Source organism: Mastomys coucha, unplaced genomic scaffold (genome assembly GCF_008632895.1).
Source record: "Mastomys coucha isolate ucsf_1 unplaced genomic scaffold, UCSF_Mcou_1 pScaffold5, whole genome shotgun sequence".
Classification (NCBI taxonomy): Eukaryota; Metazoa; Chordata; class Mammalia; order Rodentia; family Muridae; genus Mastomys; species Mastomys coucha.
The window spans coordinates 100,747,344-100,763,577 of record NW_022196911.1 but is presented as its reverse complement, the minus strand read 5'-3'; the positions used below and the strand labels follow the sequence as shown (position 1 = coordinate 100,763,577).

At 46.1% G+C, this 16,234-nt stretch overlaps 1 protein-coding gene across 2 annotated transcripts in view; it reads right to left on the bottom strand.

Moving 5' to 3' along the window:
- Itgb3 (integrin subunit beta 3) overlaps positions 1–11,320 on the bottom strand; it is a 59,555-nt gene extending 48,235 nt beyond the window's left edge. Inside the window, exon 1 of one of the 2 annotated variants that reach the window (XM_031351010.1) lies at positions 11,154–11,320. In XM_031351010.1, coding sequence (XP_031206870.1) covers positions 11,154–11,229 — 76 coding nt within the window. In that variant the 5' untranslated portion in view covers positions 11,230–11,320. The remainder of the gene's footprint in view (positions 1–11,153) is intronic. The other variant, XM_031351011.1, reaches the window with a different exon arrangement.
- Positions 11,321–16,234: the final 4,914 nt, after the last annotated feature.

Below are 16,234 nucleotides of genomic sequence, written 5' to 3'. Positions count from 1 at the left end.
TGCCCCAGTGTAGGGGAATGCCAGGGCCAATAAGTGGGAGAGGGTGGGGTGACAGGCATGGGGAGGGGCGAGGCAACAGGGGTTTGTTTTTGTTGTTTTTCTTTGTTTTTTGGAGGGGAAACTGTGAAAGGAGAAATTTACATGTGAATAAAGAAAATATCTAATAAAAAAAAGCGGCGTGGATCTGGTCAAGTTCTCTTTTTCTACATTTATTATTGGTTTTGTGTGGGAGAGAATGAGAAGAATGAATGGGCACATGTGCCATAGTACACGTGTAGAGACAGAGGACACCCTGAGACGTTCCTTCTTTCTACTGTGGAGATCTTAGGTTCAAACTCAGCCAGTCATGCTTGGCGGCAAGAACCTTTGCCTCCCTGAGCCATTTCTACAGCCCCGCCCACGTTATTGTTTCAAAACCCTTCCCAGTCTATCCGTTTGTCCATTCATCCATTCACCCCCTCTCAAATTAGCATTCCCTAGGAGTCCTTGACTTACAGCCACAACAGAAAGCCTTCCTAAATGTGAAATAAGAGACAGCAGGCCCCTCCCAGGGTACCAGCAGTCAGTGACGTTAGAGGGTGGGCTAAGCGGCTCCTTTAGGACGTTCCTTACCCTGTTCCCTTGATGTCTTATTTTTAATGAATCCTAGGTTGATAGTGGGAAGACCAATGATCCCCCAACAACCTCTCCAACCAACCGAGTCCCGCCACGAAGGGCAGGAGCCCTGGAATACGGTGGTTGAAAGTGGCTGACTCATCAGAGGTCTCTGAGCTGGGCCCAAGCTGATTCAAAGGCATGCTACTTCCAGGCTGCCCCTCCCTTCTGAGCATGTGGGCCTCCTCCCGCCCTCCATTTCCAGTCATTCATGAAGCCTGGATTCTTGTCCTCTGTAGTCCAGAAGGGCTTACTGGAGACGTGGGAGTCCTCACCAGAACGTCAGAGAAAACAATGGATGGCTCCCCAAAACCTGTGTGAGAGAAGCCAAGCACGGTGGACCGGCACTGTCCTGGTTGTAAAGCTTCAATGAACATTCGTGGACGCAACAGCTGGCAGACAGAAAGTGCTTAATGAATGCTGGGGCCGGAGTTGGTTTTGCTGTTGCCGTTTTTATCCTTAGCTTCAAGTTATTTAGAGCAAACAAATGTTTCACTATTTTTTTTTTCAATTCCTTATTTCCTTAAAGTCATTGTATATAGGACTGAAGCTAATTAAGTCCTGAGGAGAAGGTTAGAGATGCAAGGGTGGGGCCCAAAAGTATCAAGATGCGGTGAAAATCTAAATAAAACAAGGAGTGTGCGTTCAAAAACCCAATCTAGGAATGGCGGCTGAGAGAAGACAGTCACTGGGAAAGAGAGGCAGGGCCAGCCAAGAAGTTTGCCTAGAAAGTGGAAATGTGAGGCTGTGGTTTGGCCTTTCAGCTTGGTTCATGGAACCAGAAACGAGATAAAGGGTGGGGAAAAAAAAAAAAACAAAAAACAGAGGCAAAAGGGAAACAAGTTGGAAGCAGGGGAAGTCATAATGCATCAGTGAGAGCTGTGTCAAGGACATGTTGTCCAGGGACACAGGATGTCGGAATGTAGGGGCAGTACACCCTGATGAGGCCAGGGACCTTCAGGACTTAGCTGGGGTGTGGATGGAGAACAATCCACACTAATGACCAACCACCATGCAGATCTCAATTGCTGGCTGCCAGAGAAAGATCCTGGCCTGGAGCCTCAGCCCTGCCCCTGAGTTTTAGCCCACTTCCCACTTAGGTCCATGAGGTCACTGGGTGACCCAGGTGGTGCCTGATCTTCCAATGCTGTGTCCTGGGTGGGTGTGTCAGTGAACAGAATAGCTCATGCTATACATCCATACATGGCTTATCAAGAACAAATTACAAGGAACGTTTTTTTGTTTTTATTTCTCTCTTAAGGGTAGCTCAGTAGCCGAAAGAAGCAAGAGAGAGAGAAGACAGACAGAGAGAGAGAGAGAGAGAGAGAGAGAGAGAGAGAGAGAGAGAGAGAGAGAGAAGAGAGAGGGGGTGAGGCTCATGAGAACACAGACTTCTGCCCTGAGGAACAAAAGGCTCCAAGGGTCATTGCCGGATCAGTAGAGAGCTCAGACTTCAATGTCTCGTCAAATCTAAGACCATGGTGCCGAGGTATCTGGTTTCAATTTTAAATCGTTCTTTAAGTGCATCCAAGCCAATTAAATGTGAAATTTAACAATACAAATTGTGTGTGATTTGCCTCCATCAAGAGAAAATGTTAGAATACATTATTGATTGAATACATATGAGAGAGACAGAGAGAGAGAGAAAGAGAGAGAGAGAGAGAGAGAGAGAGAGGCTGCTGCCTTAACTCCCAGTACCTGTGAATGTGACCTTATTTGGTCACATAGATGTAAACAAGATGAGGTCATCAGTGTACACACTGACCCAAGATGACCGATACCTTTGTAAGAAGGGAAAACCCCACACGAAGACAGGTCACGTCTGGTTATCGTCTCTAAAGTGGTTAATTAGGAAGGCATGGGTGAAGACTGTAAAATCCCATCCTGTGAACACTGTGCTCTAAAGCTAGTGCTTAGCCCTGGAGGGATAGAGTGGATGTGGAAGAGAAAACAGTTAGTCCAAGAGATCTGAAGTCCTTACCATTCTGCAGACCGTATGATCTCAGTGGCATCCAACTCTCTGGTGCTCCCTTTAAAACCCGGCCACATGCCTACTCAAGATTTATAACTGCCCCACAGTGCTCAGTGGGCCACCCAGCTTTATCAGACAAGCTCTGAAAAGCCCAGACAGCTATTTTTATCCCCTCTCCACCGAGTTAGCCTCCCAAATATGGGCATAATATTTACTGCATGAGGATTAGGCAAGGTAACATATGTGAAAGAGCCATGTGGTAACTATTCAATCAATGATCTGTTTTCTTCCCCATTACCCTCCCTCTGGTTGCTGCCTGCACTGCAAATGCACCTCTCTTCTCTACCTCAGGGTCACAATAAGCAGGCCCTTAGTCTGTGATGGGGCATAAGAAGGAAGTCACCCTGGAAAGAGACAGGAGCCCCCAGGACCAGACCTCGCCAGGCACTAAACTAGTTTGTGATTTGGGTGAGTCCCTCATTTCTTAGAAACTCCCTATCAGCTTTTCTGTATTTGATTAGAGGGTCTTCAGGGTGCTACTGGCTCCAAAAATGTATATTCTTTCAGAACCAGAAGGCGTCAACAAGGCCACTAATATTCTAGAAGCCATAGATAGATAGCATTCTTGGACCTGAAGTCGCTTGGTAATACAAGTAGACATTTCTTCCTCATGGCCTAAAACCTGAGTCAAATGTTACGTTTTAGAATTCTGGAAGATTTTATTCACAGCAGTCCCACCCCACCCCCAATTGACTCATTTGGTGTACAGAAGAGACATGCCTGCACCACGCTCCGTCTCACACACTGCTCAGAGGTGTCCTGGAGGTGACCTTGGCAGCCAGCTTTGCAGTTCTGGGGCATCCCTCCCCAGCTCTCTGTGGTATCATACCAGGCAGTCGTGGTGTGAACAGGTCCATCAACCAATCTTGGTAAGAAGGCAAATCAGTTTTATTGTTGACGGAAGATTGTTTGGCAACATTTATTAAAATCAAAGACAGGAATAGTAATACACAGGATACCAGCGTTGGAGGTAGAGGCAGGGGCATCAGGAGTTCGAGGATAGCCTCATTAAAAAGTGAGTTCAAGCCCAGCGTAGATTAAGTGAGACCGTTGTCTCAAAAAAATAAAATTAATAAAATCAGACTCCCAAGTCCTGGGATTTAAGGTGTGGGTTATTAAGTCCAGCTGTTTTTAAAAACAGCAATTTCCAAATAGAAGACAAACTGTTGAAAACTCTTTAGTCACCATGTTATACATAAGATCTCTTGGTTTTCCTTCTGTTCTGTAAAGGTCAGAGTTCAAGGTCAGCCCAATCTACAGAATGAGTTCCAGGACAGCCAGGCTTATAGACAGAGGCAGTATCTCAAAAAAGTAAAACAAGATAAAATAAAATAACAAAATGAGCATCTTAAGTTTCTCACCAGAAATAAGTGGTGTCTGTGTGCACTAATTCATATGCTCTGTAACTTGATTTAGCCATTTCCCAATGTTTACATTTCAAATTATGTTGCACATCAGATACAGAATTTTTATTTGGGAATTAATGATAATAATGGAAGAGAATGAAGAAAACTAAACTTTGACCCCATAGCCCTCTAGAATCACGCAGGGCAAAGTGTACTCTGTTCTCAAGTGTAGAATTCCCAAGTTATAAGATTTGGCACTCCCTAGCCTCTGGTGAGATGCTCAAATACAGCCCTCACAAACACGTGGAGAAAGGGATTAATCTGGGAGAGTTAACACCAGAGTTTGTAACAGGAGAGCTCACACAGCAGATTTACTGCCTCTAAGAATTTCATCAGCAAAGAGGGTTGACTACAGGGACTTATAAAGTGGCTGCCGGGTGTGCTTTTTGCCAGCCTCCTGGAGCCCTCAGAACTTCTCACTTCACAAAGAATCTTTGCATGGAGTTCCAAATCACTGAGAAGTTAAAGGAAAAACTTCTCCAGTAAGAGATGAGAGAAAAAGAGAGAAACCAGAACCCCCACCCAAAAAAAAAAATATATATAATCTAATCTGCCCCCTCACCCACTCCGAGGCCTCTGAGATACCAGGATGAAGGCCTGCAGATAAGGCGACTCGCTCAGTCCTCCATCAAATTGACATAAAAGCCCACAAACCCATGATGTGACGTAAGTTCTTGACCACAGGCTTGCTGCTCTTTTCCTGAGAATTTTTCTACAGAAAAGGAAGTTGCATGTAGCACAAGTTAAACTACAGAAAAAAGCATATCACCACACATGTGATAACTGTACTAGGGGGGGAGGGGTCTAAGTAGAATACACCACCGTCCTGACTGGTAGCACTGTCAAAACTGGGACAAACTGGGAGCCAAATGGGGACAAACAAGACCTTCTAATGGTGACCATGTCTGCACCTCACTCTTTCTCCTGACCTGCCTGGGAAAGGAACCACAGGGATGGAGGTAGTCTTCTATAGAAATGTGATGTCTAAGGACTTGGTTTGCTTTGTTTGCTTTTTTGAGGTTTTGTTTTGTTTTGTTTTTCAGAGATGCTACCCAAATACGTGAGGAACAGAATGGAGCCAGGCATACTGACCAGCCTGTTGACCTCAAGAGTGACATGTCCTATTAGACCACAAAACATCTGTTTCCCAAGCAGAAAGTTCATAAGAGCCAGATGTTGGGTGGGACTAAAGTAAAGCATCGGCATGTTGATGTGGTGGGACAGCTCTACACACGCCACGGCTCCTCTGGTTCCCTGCACAAGATCACACCAGGCAAAGTTCCAGCAGGGACAAGGGCTAGCTCACAAGTCCTGGCCCCTAACTTAGCCACTGTTGACAGTTGATGGCTTCTGGAGAACAGAGAATTGGTTTTCTTCAAGGATGTGGTCCCTGGTAGGCGGACCCTGCTCCAGTGAGTGGCCCCACATCCATAGGTATATAGACAGCATGAACGGGACACTGAGTCATTGAACGAGAAGGAAGTTGTAAACTTGGGAGGGGGATGGAATTGGTAAACTTGGGAGGGGGATGGAATTGGGAAGTGTTGACGGAAGGAATGAGGGGAAAGTGACAGTAACATTAAAAAAATAACTAATGGAAATATATTTGGAAATATATTTGCTTTTTAGGACCAAGAATAATAAAAATTAAAAAGTAGGGACTGTTACAAAATCCTCAGTTCTTTCTTTTGTTTGTTTATTTTTCTTTTTAGAGCATAATTTCTCTATGTAGCTCTGGCTGTTCTGGAACATGCTCTGCAGACCAAGCTGGCCTCGAACTCACAGGGATCTACCTGCCTCTTCTTTCCTAGCGCTGAGCTTAACGGCATGTGCCACCACCACCAGGCTCTCAATTCTTTATCTAACAGTAGGAACCTCTCATGGCTCAATGTGTCTCTCCAAGTGAACACTAGTGGAACCTCTGAGGTTGAGTAGGGGTAGCTGCACTGACTCCACAGTGAGATCTCACTGCAGGAGGATGGAATGAGCCCATGAGCTCTTGGAATTACTGACACAAGCAACAACTCAGATGAACGATAAGTGCATCCCAAATGGGAGAAGCCAGACTTAAGAGGTTACGCACTGTGCTTTCTTCTCTATGACATTCTATAAAACAAAACAAAACAAAACAAAAACCAGATCTACGGGGACAGGAGACAGAGCAATGATTGCCAGGGACCAGACATGGGAAGAGAAGATGTACAAAGAAGCTGGAGAGAACTTCTTGGGGTGCTGAAAATACTCTCTATCTTCATTGCGGCGGTGATAATTTGACCAAAATACACAGAATTGCACACTGAGGATGCTAAACCCCATGGCACATAAGCTATACTTCAATGACAAATGAACAAATGACACTCTTTTTTTAAAGACTTCTTGATTTTCTTTTTTGTCCGTGTGTGTGTGTGTGTGTGTGTGTGTGTGTGTGTGTGTGTGTGTACATGAGTTTGTGTGCAGCATGTACACCCAAGGACTGGAGTTACAGATGGTTGGGAACTGTCTCCTGCAAGGTGCTAAAGAGTCCTCTGAAAAAGTATTAAATGCTCTTAAATACTGAGCCATCTCTCTAGCCCAACCCTCCTTTTAAAAGATATATGCTTTTTATTTTATATATACAGGTATTTTGACTGCATGTATGCATGTATGCAGTGCCTAAGGAAAAAAGTGTCAGGTCTCCTGAAATTGAAGTCACAGACAATTGGGAATCAACTATGTGGGTGCTGGGACCTGAACGCAGCTCCTCTGCAAGATCAACTAGTGCTCTTAACTGCTAGCCAGATCTCTAGCCCCCAATCCCATCCCCTTAAAAGAAATGGAAATTTTCTGGGGACATGATGTGCCTAGAGAGAAGGGTAAGTTCTTATCATTATGCTACATAGTCTCAAGTTCTAATAAATTCTGGTAGTTTCCAAAGAAAAGAAGCCTTAGGCAGCATCATCTCCAGATCCTAGGGTCATATCCACTACTGAGTGTGCAGTAGTCACATGACCCTTTCTCCACTTGAGGAGAAGGGAGAGGAGGAGATGGCGAGCTGCAGCAGGCCACTGAGGGCAGCGCCGAGGCTAAGGACAAACCAAGTGGTTTGTTCCTGAAGCTGCTCAGTCACACACACACACCCTGCCCAGTTAATTATCTGTCTGCTGACTCATGACTTGTGGTTCCTGTGGGCATGCTTCCTGGCCGTTTCTGCCGCTGGAGGGGATGATAAACAGAGAGCCAAGGGGGGTGAAGGGGAGCTGCAAAGGCGAGCTTGCCTCGGGGAATTCTAGGGTCTCACTCAGATCCCCCTCCTCGCTCCGCTTCCTCCTTAGTCCCATCGGATGCTCTTCCAAGGACAAAAATGCCACTGCACACCTTTGCCCTCCTGCTCAAGAACTTAGGGGGAAGAACAGAAAAGATGATTCTCGTGACTCCTCCAAAGACAGGGAAAGGGGGACACTTCAGAAGACCCCTGTGTTCTGTCAGCCTCTGATCCGAGGACAGACAAGAGTGCAAAGGGCTGCAGTTGGTGGTTTAGTGAAGCACATTTAGTATGCTCAAAATCCTGGGTTCCATTCTCAGCAACACACACACATACACACACACACACACACACACACACACTCACACTCACACTCACACACATATATACATACACTCGCACATAGACACACTCATGCACACTCATTCACACTCGTGCACACTCACATGCATATATTCAAGACACGCACTCATTCACACACACTCTCACACACTCAAATACATCACATACATACACACATATTCATGCACACAGACACTCACACACATATACTCACACAGAGAGAGTCATTCTCACAAACACATACTCTCTCTCTCTCTCTCTCTCACACACACACACACACAAACATACACAAAGTGTCCAGGTAGAACACCCAAGACTACACATGTGTAAGTGTTAGATTTCTCCAAGTAAAGAGACATCACCTCTAGGTGCCTGTTTATACCATTCCCTACGTAATTCTTTTGTTGCCTGTGTGCCAAGGACCGGGCACAGTGTTGAGCAAAATATACCTTTTGCTCTCTCTGTAGAGACTGAAGTCTTATGCATGGGTTTACCGCCCTCTCTGTGCAAAGTTGAGACTCAGAAAAAGATGAATGTGTGGCCATCTCTCCTCCTGGGCCTTCTCTGTAGATTCTTGCAGGACCTGAAGGGCTGAAGTATGCCAAGCTACCACCGAGAAATGGGCTGAATTAAGAGGCTGTGAGAGCTGGATTCTCAGCTGGGAGCCTGGACCTCACTAATGCACAAAGCAGCAAGAGCTCTGGCCGGCAGTCCATAGTAGACAGCTTAAAGGCAGCAGGCATCGCCAAGCATGGAGCACAGGAATCGCCATGCATGGAACACTTCATTTGAGACTTTGTCTCATTTAGTCTGCAAATGAGAGGCACTATTTTTCTCCAATTTACAGGTGAGGAAAGCCGACTAAGATATTAGGTAATTTGACAAAATCGCATGGTCAGTCAAGGGCAAAGCCAGGAATCAAACCTTCATGCCACTTGCTTAAATCCCAGCTGTCCCTTGACCCCAACAAGAAGCCTTTCCTTGTCTCTCCAGGCCCTGTGGATTCCTTACCTCATCTCTCCAGGCCCTGTGGATTCCTTAAGAGAGCTTTAGTTGGACAGTTCCCAGAATACAGACTCTAGAAGAGAACCAAGCGCCTCATCCTTGCTGACCTAATTAGGTTAAAAGACCCACTACAATACAAGGAAGTCTCGAAACAAAGTATTTAGATGAAGCTAAAAAGATTACTCTTGTCGATAGAAACTGAAAGTCGGTTTCTATGGGAACAGAATCTCCTTTCACAGTCTTTCTGCGGCACTTCTACTCCCACCCTATTCTGCGTCCCTTCAACACTGTGTGTCCCCAAAGTCACCACACTGCCTGCTTCCCCAGGGACCTAGTGATGTTTGCAACTCTGCCACCGACACTGAGATGGCGTGTGAGTATGACCAGCACCTCTTTCACCCTCTCAGGGGGAGCCTGAGGCTAGCTTAGCACGAGCCGTCACCTCCCTAGATTATCCCAATCACAACGAATCTGTGAACGGATATCCTAAAGGTGTGTATGCACGTGTGTACCTGCACGTTCATGCACAACTGTCCCTGGGCAGAGACCAAAAGACAACCCTGAGAGTCATTCCTCAGAAATATCACTTTTTTTCTCCTTTTGGAAACTGGATCTCTTTTTATCCTGGGCTTCCTTCCCAAGTAGGCCAGGCTAGCTCACTAGTGAGCCCCCAAGGATCCATCCGTCTCTGTCTCTCCCAGTACTGGAATTACAAGCACACCACTATACCAGGCTTTTTAAAATAGTTTCTGGGGACAGAATTCAAGTCCTCCTACTTGCCCAACCAGGCCTCCTCATCTCCTCCATCACCACGAAAGGATCTTTAAACCCAGGCTTAGGTATACCAGGGCAATGTGATCCTATATGGAGCATTGCAAACCCACGAGGGGTTCAGGACAGGTGGGAAGAGAGTGAGAGACCAAAACAACAGATATACTTCCTCTTCACTGGAGCTGAACCGTGCACCGGGCTGCCTATGCATTACCTGTTAAGGCATTACCTTCTCAAACTACAGATGATGGTGATGATAGTGGTGGTGGTGGTAGTGATGATGGTGGTGATGATGGTGGTGGTGGTGATGACACTCAGAAGTTAATGTGAAAGAAACAGATACAAACAAACCACAAAATGTTTTAAATGTAATCTCAAAATAGCTGAGAGGAACTGGAAGTTGCCTAACACAAAGAATGCTAGCTATCTTTTGTACGGTGTGTCTATGATCTGTGAGTACACTTTCAGGCTGAACAGAAGCACGGCCTGTCATTACAGGCCAGTCAAAAATTAAGTAGAAATTTTTTAAAGGTTTTAAGTTCATGAAAGGTAGCCTATCTGTTAGGGACATCAGTTTTCCTGGTGGATTTCCCCATTCCCCATCAACGGCTACCAGCAGCTGACAAGACTCTAATGTCTCCAGGGCAGAATGCAGGAGATCCCGGTTCCTGTTCTGTGGTCACAAAGCTTGTCCAATGTAGGCTAAAGACCACAGTGTTCATCTTTCGCTTAGAAGCTTCAGCAACAAAGGACAACAGTCAGTTCTGCACTGAAACCCCTTTCCCTGTCCCGTGTCTATGTTCATCTGTACCATCAAAATATTTTTTAGATTACTTAACCTCAAAGTCGACTTAATAATGTTTACCTTTAACAAATAGTCCATCTGGGTCTGGAGCTGTAGCTCAAGTAATAAAATGTGTGCCTGCCATGAGGAAGCCCTGGGTTCAATCCCTGCAGCACATATGTCCTGGGAGGTGGTGCATATCTATAATCCTAGCACATATTAATAGAGGCACAAGGGAGTCTGAAGCTCAAGGTCACCCTCGACTACACAGAGTGTGAAGTATCCTGAAACATATGAGACCATATCACACACACACACACACACACACACACACACACACACACACACACACCATCTGCAGGGTTTAACTTCTTCCAGCTAACCTGGAACCTCAGTTTCTCCACCTCCAGCAACATCACCTAGGGCCCTGCGGCCTGGATGACTCCCCTTCCCCGCAGCATTAGTGGGCCTGAAAGCTAACGATCCAGGCAGCTGATGTGGGCCACACGCAGCAGCCCCAGGAACCTCTGTGCTGACTCCCAGCACACAGTCAGGGAGTGCTGGGTGAGAGGTCGGTCCCAGAAGGAACGGAGCCCGATTCCTGCTCCTCCCTGACGAGTGGAGCGGCCAGAAGAACAAACTCGAAGGCATAGACGTGCCTCACTCAAGAGAAAGGGGCAACCCAGAGCGCACACACCCACCCAAGCAGGTGAGCAGCATCCTTTCGCCAGCGCACCGGGACGGCCCAGCGGAGCTACATCTTGCCTCTGCTCCCCGGGTCAGGCCAGGGTCTCCGCCACCAGCGATGCGCCCTCGAAGCCAGGGGAGGAAGGATCCTTCCCCGGCACCTCAGCTTCTCAGCCCTAGCTCCCGGCTCCCACTGTCCCACCGCAGTTCGGGCGTACCCGCCTCGCTCACCTCCGACGACAACGCCCGCCAGCGCCCCCAGCGCCAGCAGAGCGGCCCAGAGCTGTCCCGACCGCCGCGCTCGCATCCTGTCCGCCGCCCTTCACGCCGCGCGCGCGCCACGGCGAGCCTGGCGCCCGCGGCTGCTTTTCCTGCTGCGGGAGGGGAGGGAACCGGAGGGGAGGGGACGGGGTGGGTGGGACACAGCGGGGCGGGCCAAGTGCTAGTGCTCCCTCCCTCCCTCCCTCCAGCACGCCTGGACCCTGCCTGAGACTGAGTGTGATGGGGCAACTCTGTGCGCCTCTCCCCAGAACCTTCCCCAGCCCTCTGCCCAGAGGACCGGCCCGTGTTCACTAGAGGAGACCGCGCCCCCGGGGGTCCTGTGTGCATCTAGGTCCCAGGTGTCTGCGCCTGGGTGCTCGGTTTAAAAAAAAAAAAAATAATAGTAGCCTTGGATCACTTCCTGGACTCTGCTAGTTGCACCTCTGCAGAGACTGCTATTTCACTTCACCGGGTTCACTTTGCTTTCCCCCAGTTTTCGTTCTTTCCCTCGGTCACTCAATGAGTTAACAGGCAGCTGTCAAACGCTTTCCAATTGGCAATACTTGCAGCTTGTGTTAGGAAAGACGGAACTGTGCAGAGCCTGTGTCTATAAACGCTTGCTTGCACGTAACAGGTGCCTGAGAACCATTTCAGAACGGTCACTGCATTGCCTCCAAACACAAATTCTCTAGCTTTGTGATATTTTCCTCAGAGACTGCTTTGCCTGCTGTTCCTATCCCCTGCACTAGTTCCCTTGGGTCTTCCCCAAATGGGAAACCTCTAGAAATGCAAAAGGTGCAAAATGCTGGGGCTGAAGAGGTCATAGGAAGTGACTGGATCTGTGCATCCTGACAGATGCAAGAATGGTAGTGTTGTTAAAAAAAAAAAAAAAAAAAAAAGTTAAACCTAGGGCTAGCATGTGGTACAATTGGAAAGCACTTGCCTAACATCCACTGGGCTCCATTCCCAGCACTACATAAAACAGGATGTGATGCCCATAATTCCAGCGCTAAGGAGGCAGGAGGACTAGAAGTTCCAGATCGTTCTTGAGTACATAAGGAGTTCAAAGCCAGCCTGAGCTACAGCAAACCCCAGAGGAAGGGTGTGGAAAGTAGAGAGACCTGACACCCAGCCATGATCCATCACCCAGCCTTAGCCCAAGAGATTCTTGTCACTCCTAAATGTTCCATGCCTTTCCATCTGACTGACCTTCCTTCCTCTTTCCATTTGGAAAATTCCACTTACTTTTCGAAACATCTCAAATGTCATGTCTTCCATGCCATCTTGTCGGATGATCCTCCTCCTCCAGCCTCGTCCTCTTCAGAGGCAAACTCTTCTTCCTCAGACCCCTCACACACCAGGATATTATATCATTTCATGTCACAGATATGAACTTTATAACTGTATAAATTCATGGAGACAATTGTATTTTCTCCGGTACTATGACCCAGTGTTTTATTACTATACACAGTGACTCACAGCAGAGCATGCCTCATTCCTAGCACTTGAGGGTAAGGCAGGAGGATGGCAAGTTTGAATACACCCTAGGCTACATAACAGGAAAGCATCCCAAGCAAACCAATAGTATACGCTCCTTAAACAAATATGCTGAACTTCTGGCTATTTCACTATGGTTTTAATGATATTTCTTAAAAATGGCTTTATAAATTGCCAGAAGTTTCCCTCCACCCCTTCCTACATCCCTTTTTTAAAGTTAATTGTAGTGTGTGGTGTGTGTGTGTGTGTGTGTGTGTGTGTGTGGTGTATGCAAGTACATGTATGCCATGATACACTTGGAAGTGGAGTACAACGTGGGATCCAGGAACGGAACTCAGATCATCAAGTTTGCTTAAATAACACTTCTACCCAGTAAGCCATCTCGTTGGCCCTCCTCCCAGTGTTAAAGTTTGAGTCTCTCTCAACAGAGAAGAACCTGAAGCAGCTGGTCACGTCGTGATGGGAGACTAGGGAGCAAAGAGACTTAGAACTGGATGAGACTGAGATTTTATCATCCAAGGCTCTCCTCTACCAGCCAGGTCTCACCCTTTCCATTCCAAACCTCAAAGCTGCACCACTAACTGGGGACCAGTTAGTTATGCAAACAAATGTGAGCCTCTGGCAGACGCTCACATTTAAGCTGTAACAAAGACACCCCACTGTGTGCTGACCACCCCCCCACTGTCTCTGCTGAAGCTTACCATCCACCACCTTCTTTTCTGCCTTGTCCTCACTTTAACCTTTCATTTTGAAATTAGTTGTGTTTATTTTGTAGCTTCCCCCAATGTCCACATCTTGCACTGATTGCCAAATCATAATTACCAAACAAAAGATTGTTGATTCTGTACTGTGAACCGATCCTGTCACAGAATATGACCTGTGCTGCTTTTCTCAGGACCCCTTTTCTGATCCAGGCTCTCTGTTGTATTTAGTCACTGCATCTCCCAATTATCCTTCAACCCGTGGTATTTCCATAGTCGTTCTTTTTAAACACCATCCCTGGTTGGAAAGGATAGTGTCTAAACAACTAAGTACAGAGGACAGTAGGCAGAGATGCACACATTGCCCAAACATCCTTCTGGAACTGCATCCTCACCCCAGCCCAGAACCCTGAGGGAGCAAGAGCAGTTCCTGGTTATCATATGTCAGCCTGGGCATGCTTTCTGGATACCGATGAATAGACAGGGGTATCTGTACACTATGGGCTCAGCCAGTCACAGCCCATTCCCAGAATCCTGAATTGAGCAGGGACACCCAGTGTTCACTGTCAGGGTCTGTGCAGTCAAGCTTGGGAGCTGAAGGTTTCCTGAAGGCTGAGGCTAGGAAAACCATTTTGAATAGAGTGCAAGAGAATGCAGGCCGATGTCTAAACTCTTGCTCAGACAGCCTCAGGTGGAGACTAGTCATTCCCGGTTAGAGGCCAGAAAGGGGCTAGGAAGTTGGACCAGGAAGTTGTGGTTTTCTTTCTTTCTTTCTTTTTCTATCATTTACACATATTTGAAAGGTCAAGGCCAGTTTTTTCATAATTTGTCTTCTGTTTTCTCATGTTTGGATCACTGTGGGCAAGAATACCACCAAAAAAAGGTCAAAATGGTGTGCCTTCTCAGTACATAACATTAGGAGTGCAAGATGTTAATGTCTTATTACTTACAAGGTTGACTTTGATGGCATAGTTATGGTAATGTATTCCCATGTTCACACACTATAAAGCCACCATTTTTTCTTTGCTATTAATGCAAATTTCATAAAAGGTACTTTAATTCTGTGTCTGAAGGCCTGAGTTCTGTCCCCAGGCCCCACAGACTCCAGAAGACCCACAGAAAGAGAATAGACTCCATCCAGCAAGATAGCTCCTGACCTCCACACATGCATCATCACGGAATGAGCCCTGAACCGGGGACATGACACGTGCACACACACAAATTAGTAAATAAATGAAGAGTAACTTAAAGAAAGAAAGAACCACTGATGGGTATACAGTAAAATTAGGGGCTTTTCAGACTTCACAGCAGGCGTTGCTACCCACTGAGCCATTTCTCTATTTTCCATCTGTGTCTCCTAACTGCAGCACTTGCATACTATAAACTATGTATGGCTTTCCAACTTCCTTCAAGAGCTGTTAATTAATATTCTGCATAAAAAAGAGCTGTCCCGCTTCTATTCCTAAAATTAATTGATTCCTATCTCTATGAACTCACTTATTTTATTCCACAGGTTAGAGTCTAAATCCTTCATTATTCTGTTGTTCAGTTTCTCCCAGTTTTTTTTTTTTTTCCTTCCTGGCTACTTTTGCATTTTTTTCCTTCCTTTTTGATTTTTTTAAGCCACTTCACTCTATGGTTTACCTGTTTGGATTCTGGGAGAGATAGATAGAAAGATAACTGGTTTGTTTTCACGGTACATTTAGAAACTTTTAGCCATTGTTTCCTCAAATAGTTTCTCTCTTTTCCTATGGAAACTTCAATTAACGTGTTTGAGATTATCTTACACAATGGCAAGGATCAGCTTTTGTTCTGGTTTTCAGTGCTGGAGATGGACCCCAGCGTCCCAGAATTCCTCAGCAGCTGCTCTACCCCTGAGCACATCCCAGTTTCTTTCAGTCCATCCATTAATCGTTGCTTGTCTTGGACACTAGTCTGCTGATCTCTTCTTGTGACCTCTAACCCTTTCCTCTGTCTCTCATAAGTCTCGTGAGCTTATCTGGGGAGAATTTTCACTTCAGACATTGTATATATTCTTTTTTATTATGCTTTTTTAACTGTAGAATTTCCTATTGGTTCCTCTTTGCTTTCAATTTCTCTCTTCAGATTCTTCATTTCTTCAACTGTCAGGTCCCGAGTCCTTCTTAAGTTCATAAGTCTGTTCATAACGATTGCTTAAAGTTCTAATCAGCTGAGACTGAGGAGATGCCTCCGTAAATAAATAAGCTTTCTGTCCCATGAGCATGGAGACCTAACTTCAAGCCCAAATAACGGCATTTTTAAAGATAAGAAAAAGAAAGAAAAGAAAAATCAGAGAAATGGGTGGGCTGGGGGGAGGTGTGCCAGTGGAGACAGGAGGCTCCTATGGTTTCCTAGCCAGCTAGTCTGGTCAGATTGGTGAGCTGCTGGTTCGGCTAGAGACCCTTTGACAGTACGGTAACAAAACACAGCATCTGATGTCAAGCTCTAGCCTCTGCGTATATGTGTGCATGTGTGCACACACACACACACAATTCATTAGCTAATTCTGTTTCATCTAAGGGTCTGCTTCTTTTGTATTTTGTTTGTTTGTCTGTAGGTTTATAAGTACTCATTTGAATCAGTTACCACATTAATTCTCTTTATTGTTATTTTGATTTAAAATTATTATTGTTGAGGAAGGAGCACGTGCGTGAGGCTGCCCTTGTGTGGGGGTCAGAAGACAACTCCTGGAAGTAAGTTCTCTCCTTCTGGGGAATCTAGGGATCAAACTCATGACTCCAGACTTCCTTGGCCATCTCCATGGGCTTCTTTTTCTGTGTTTGTTTTATGATGTGTTGTGTTGTGTTTGTTTTGTTTTATACAAGGACTCAC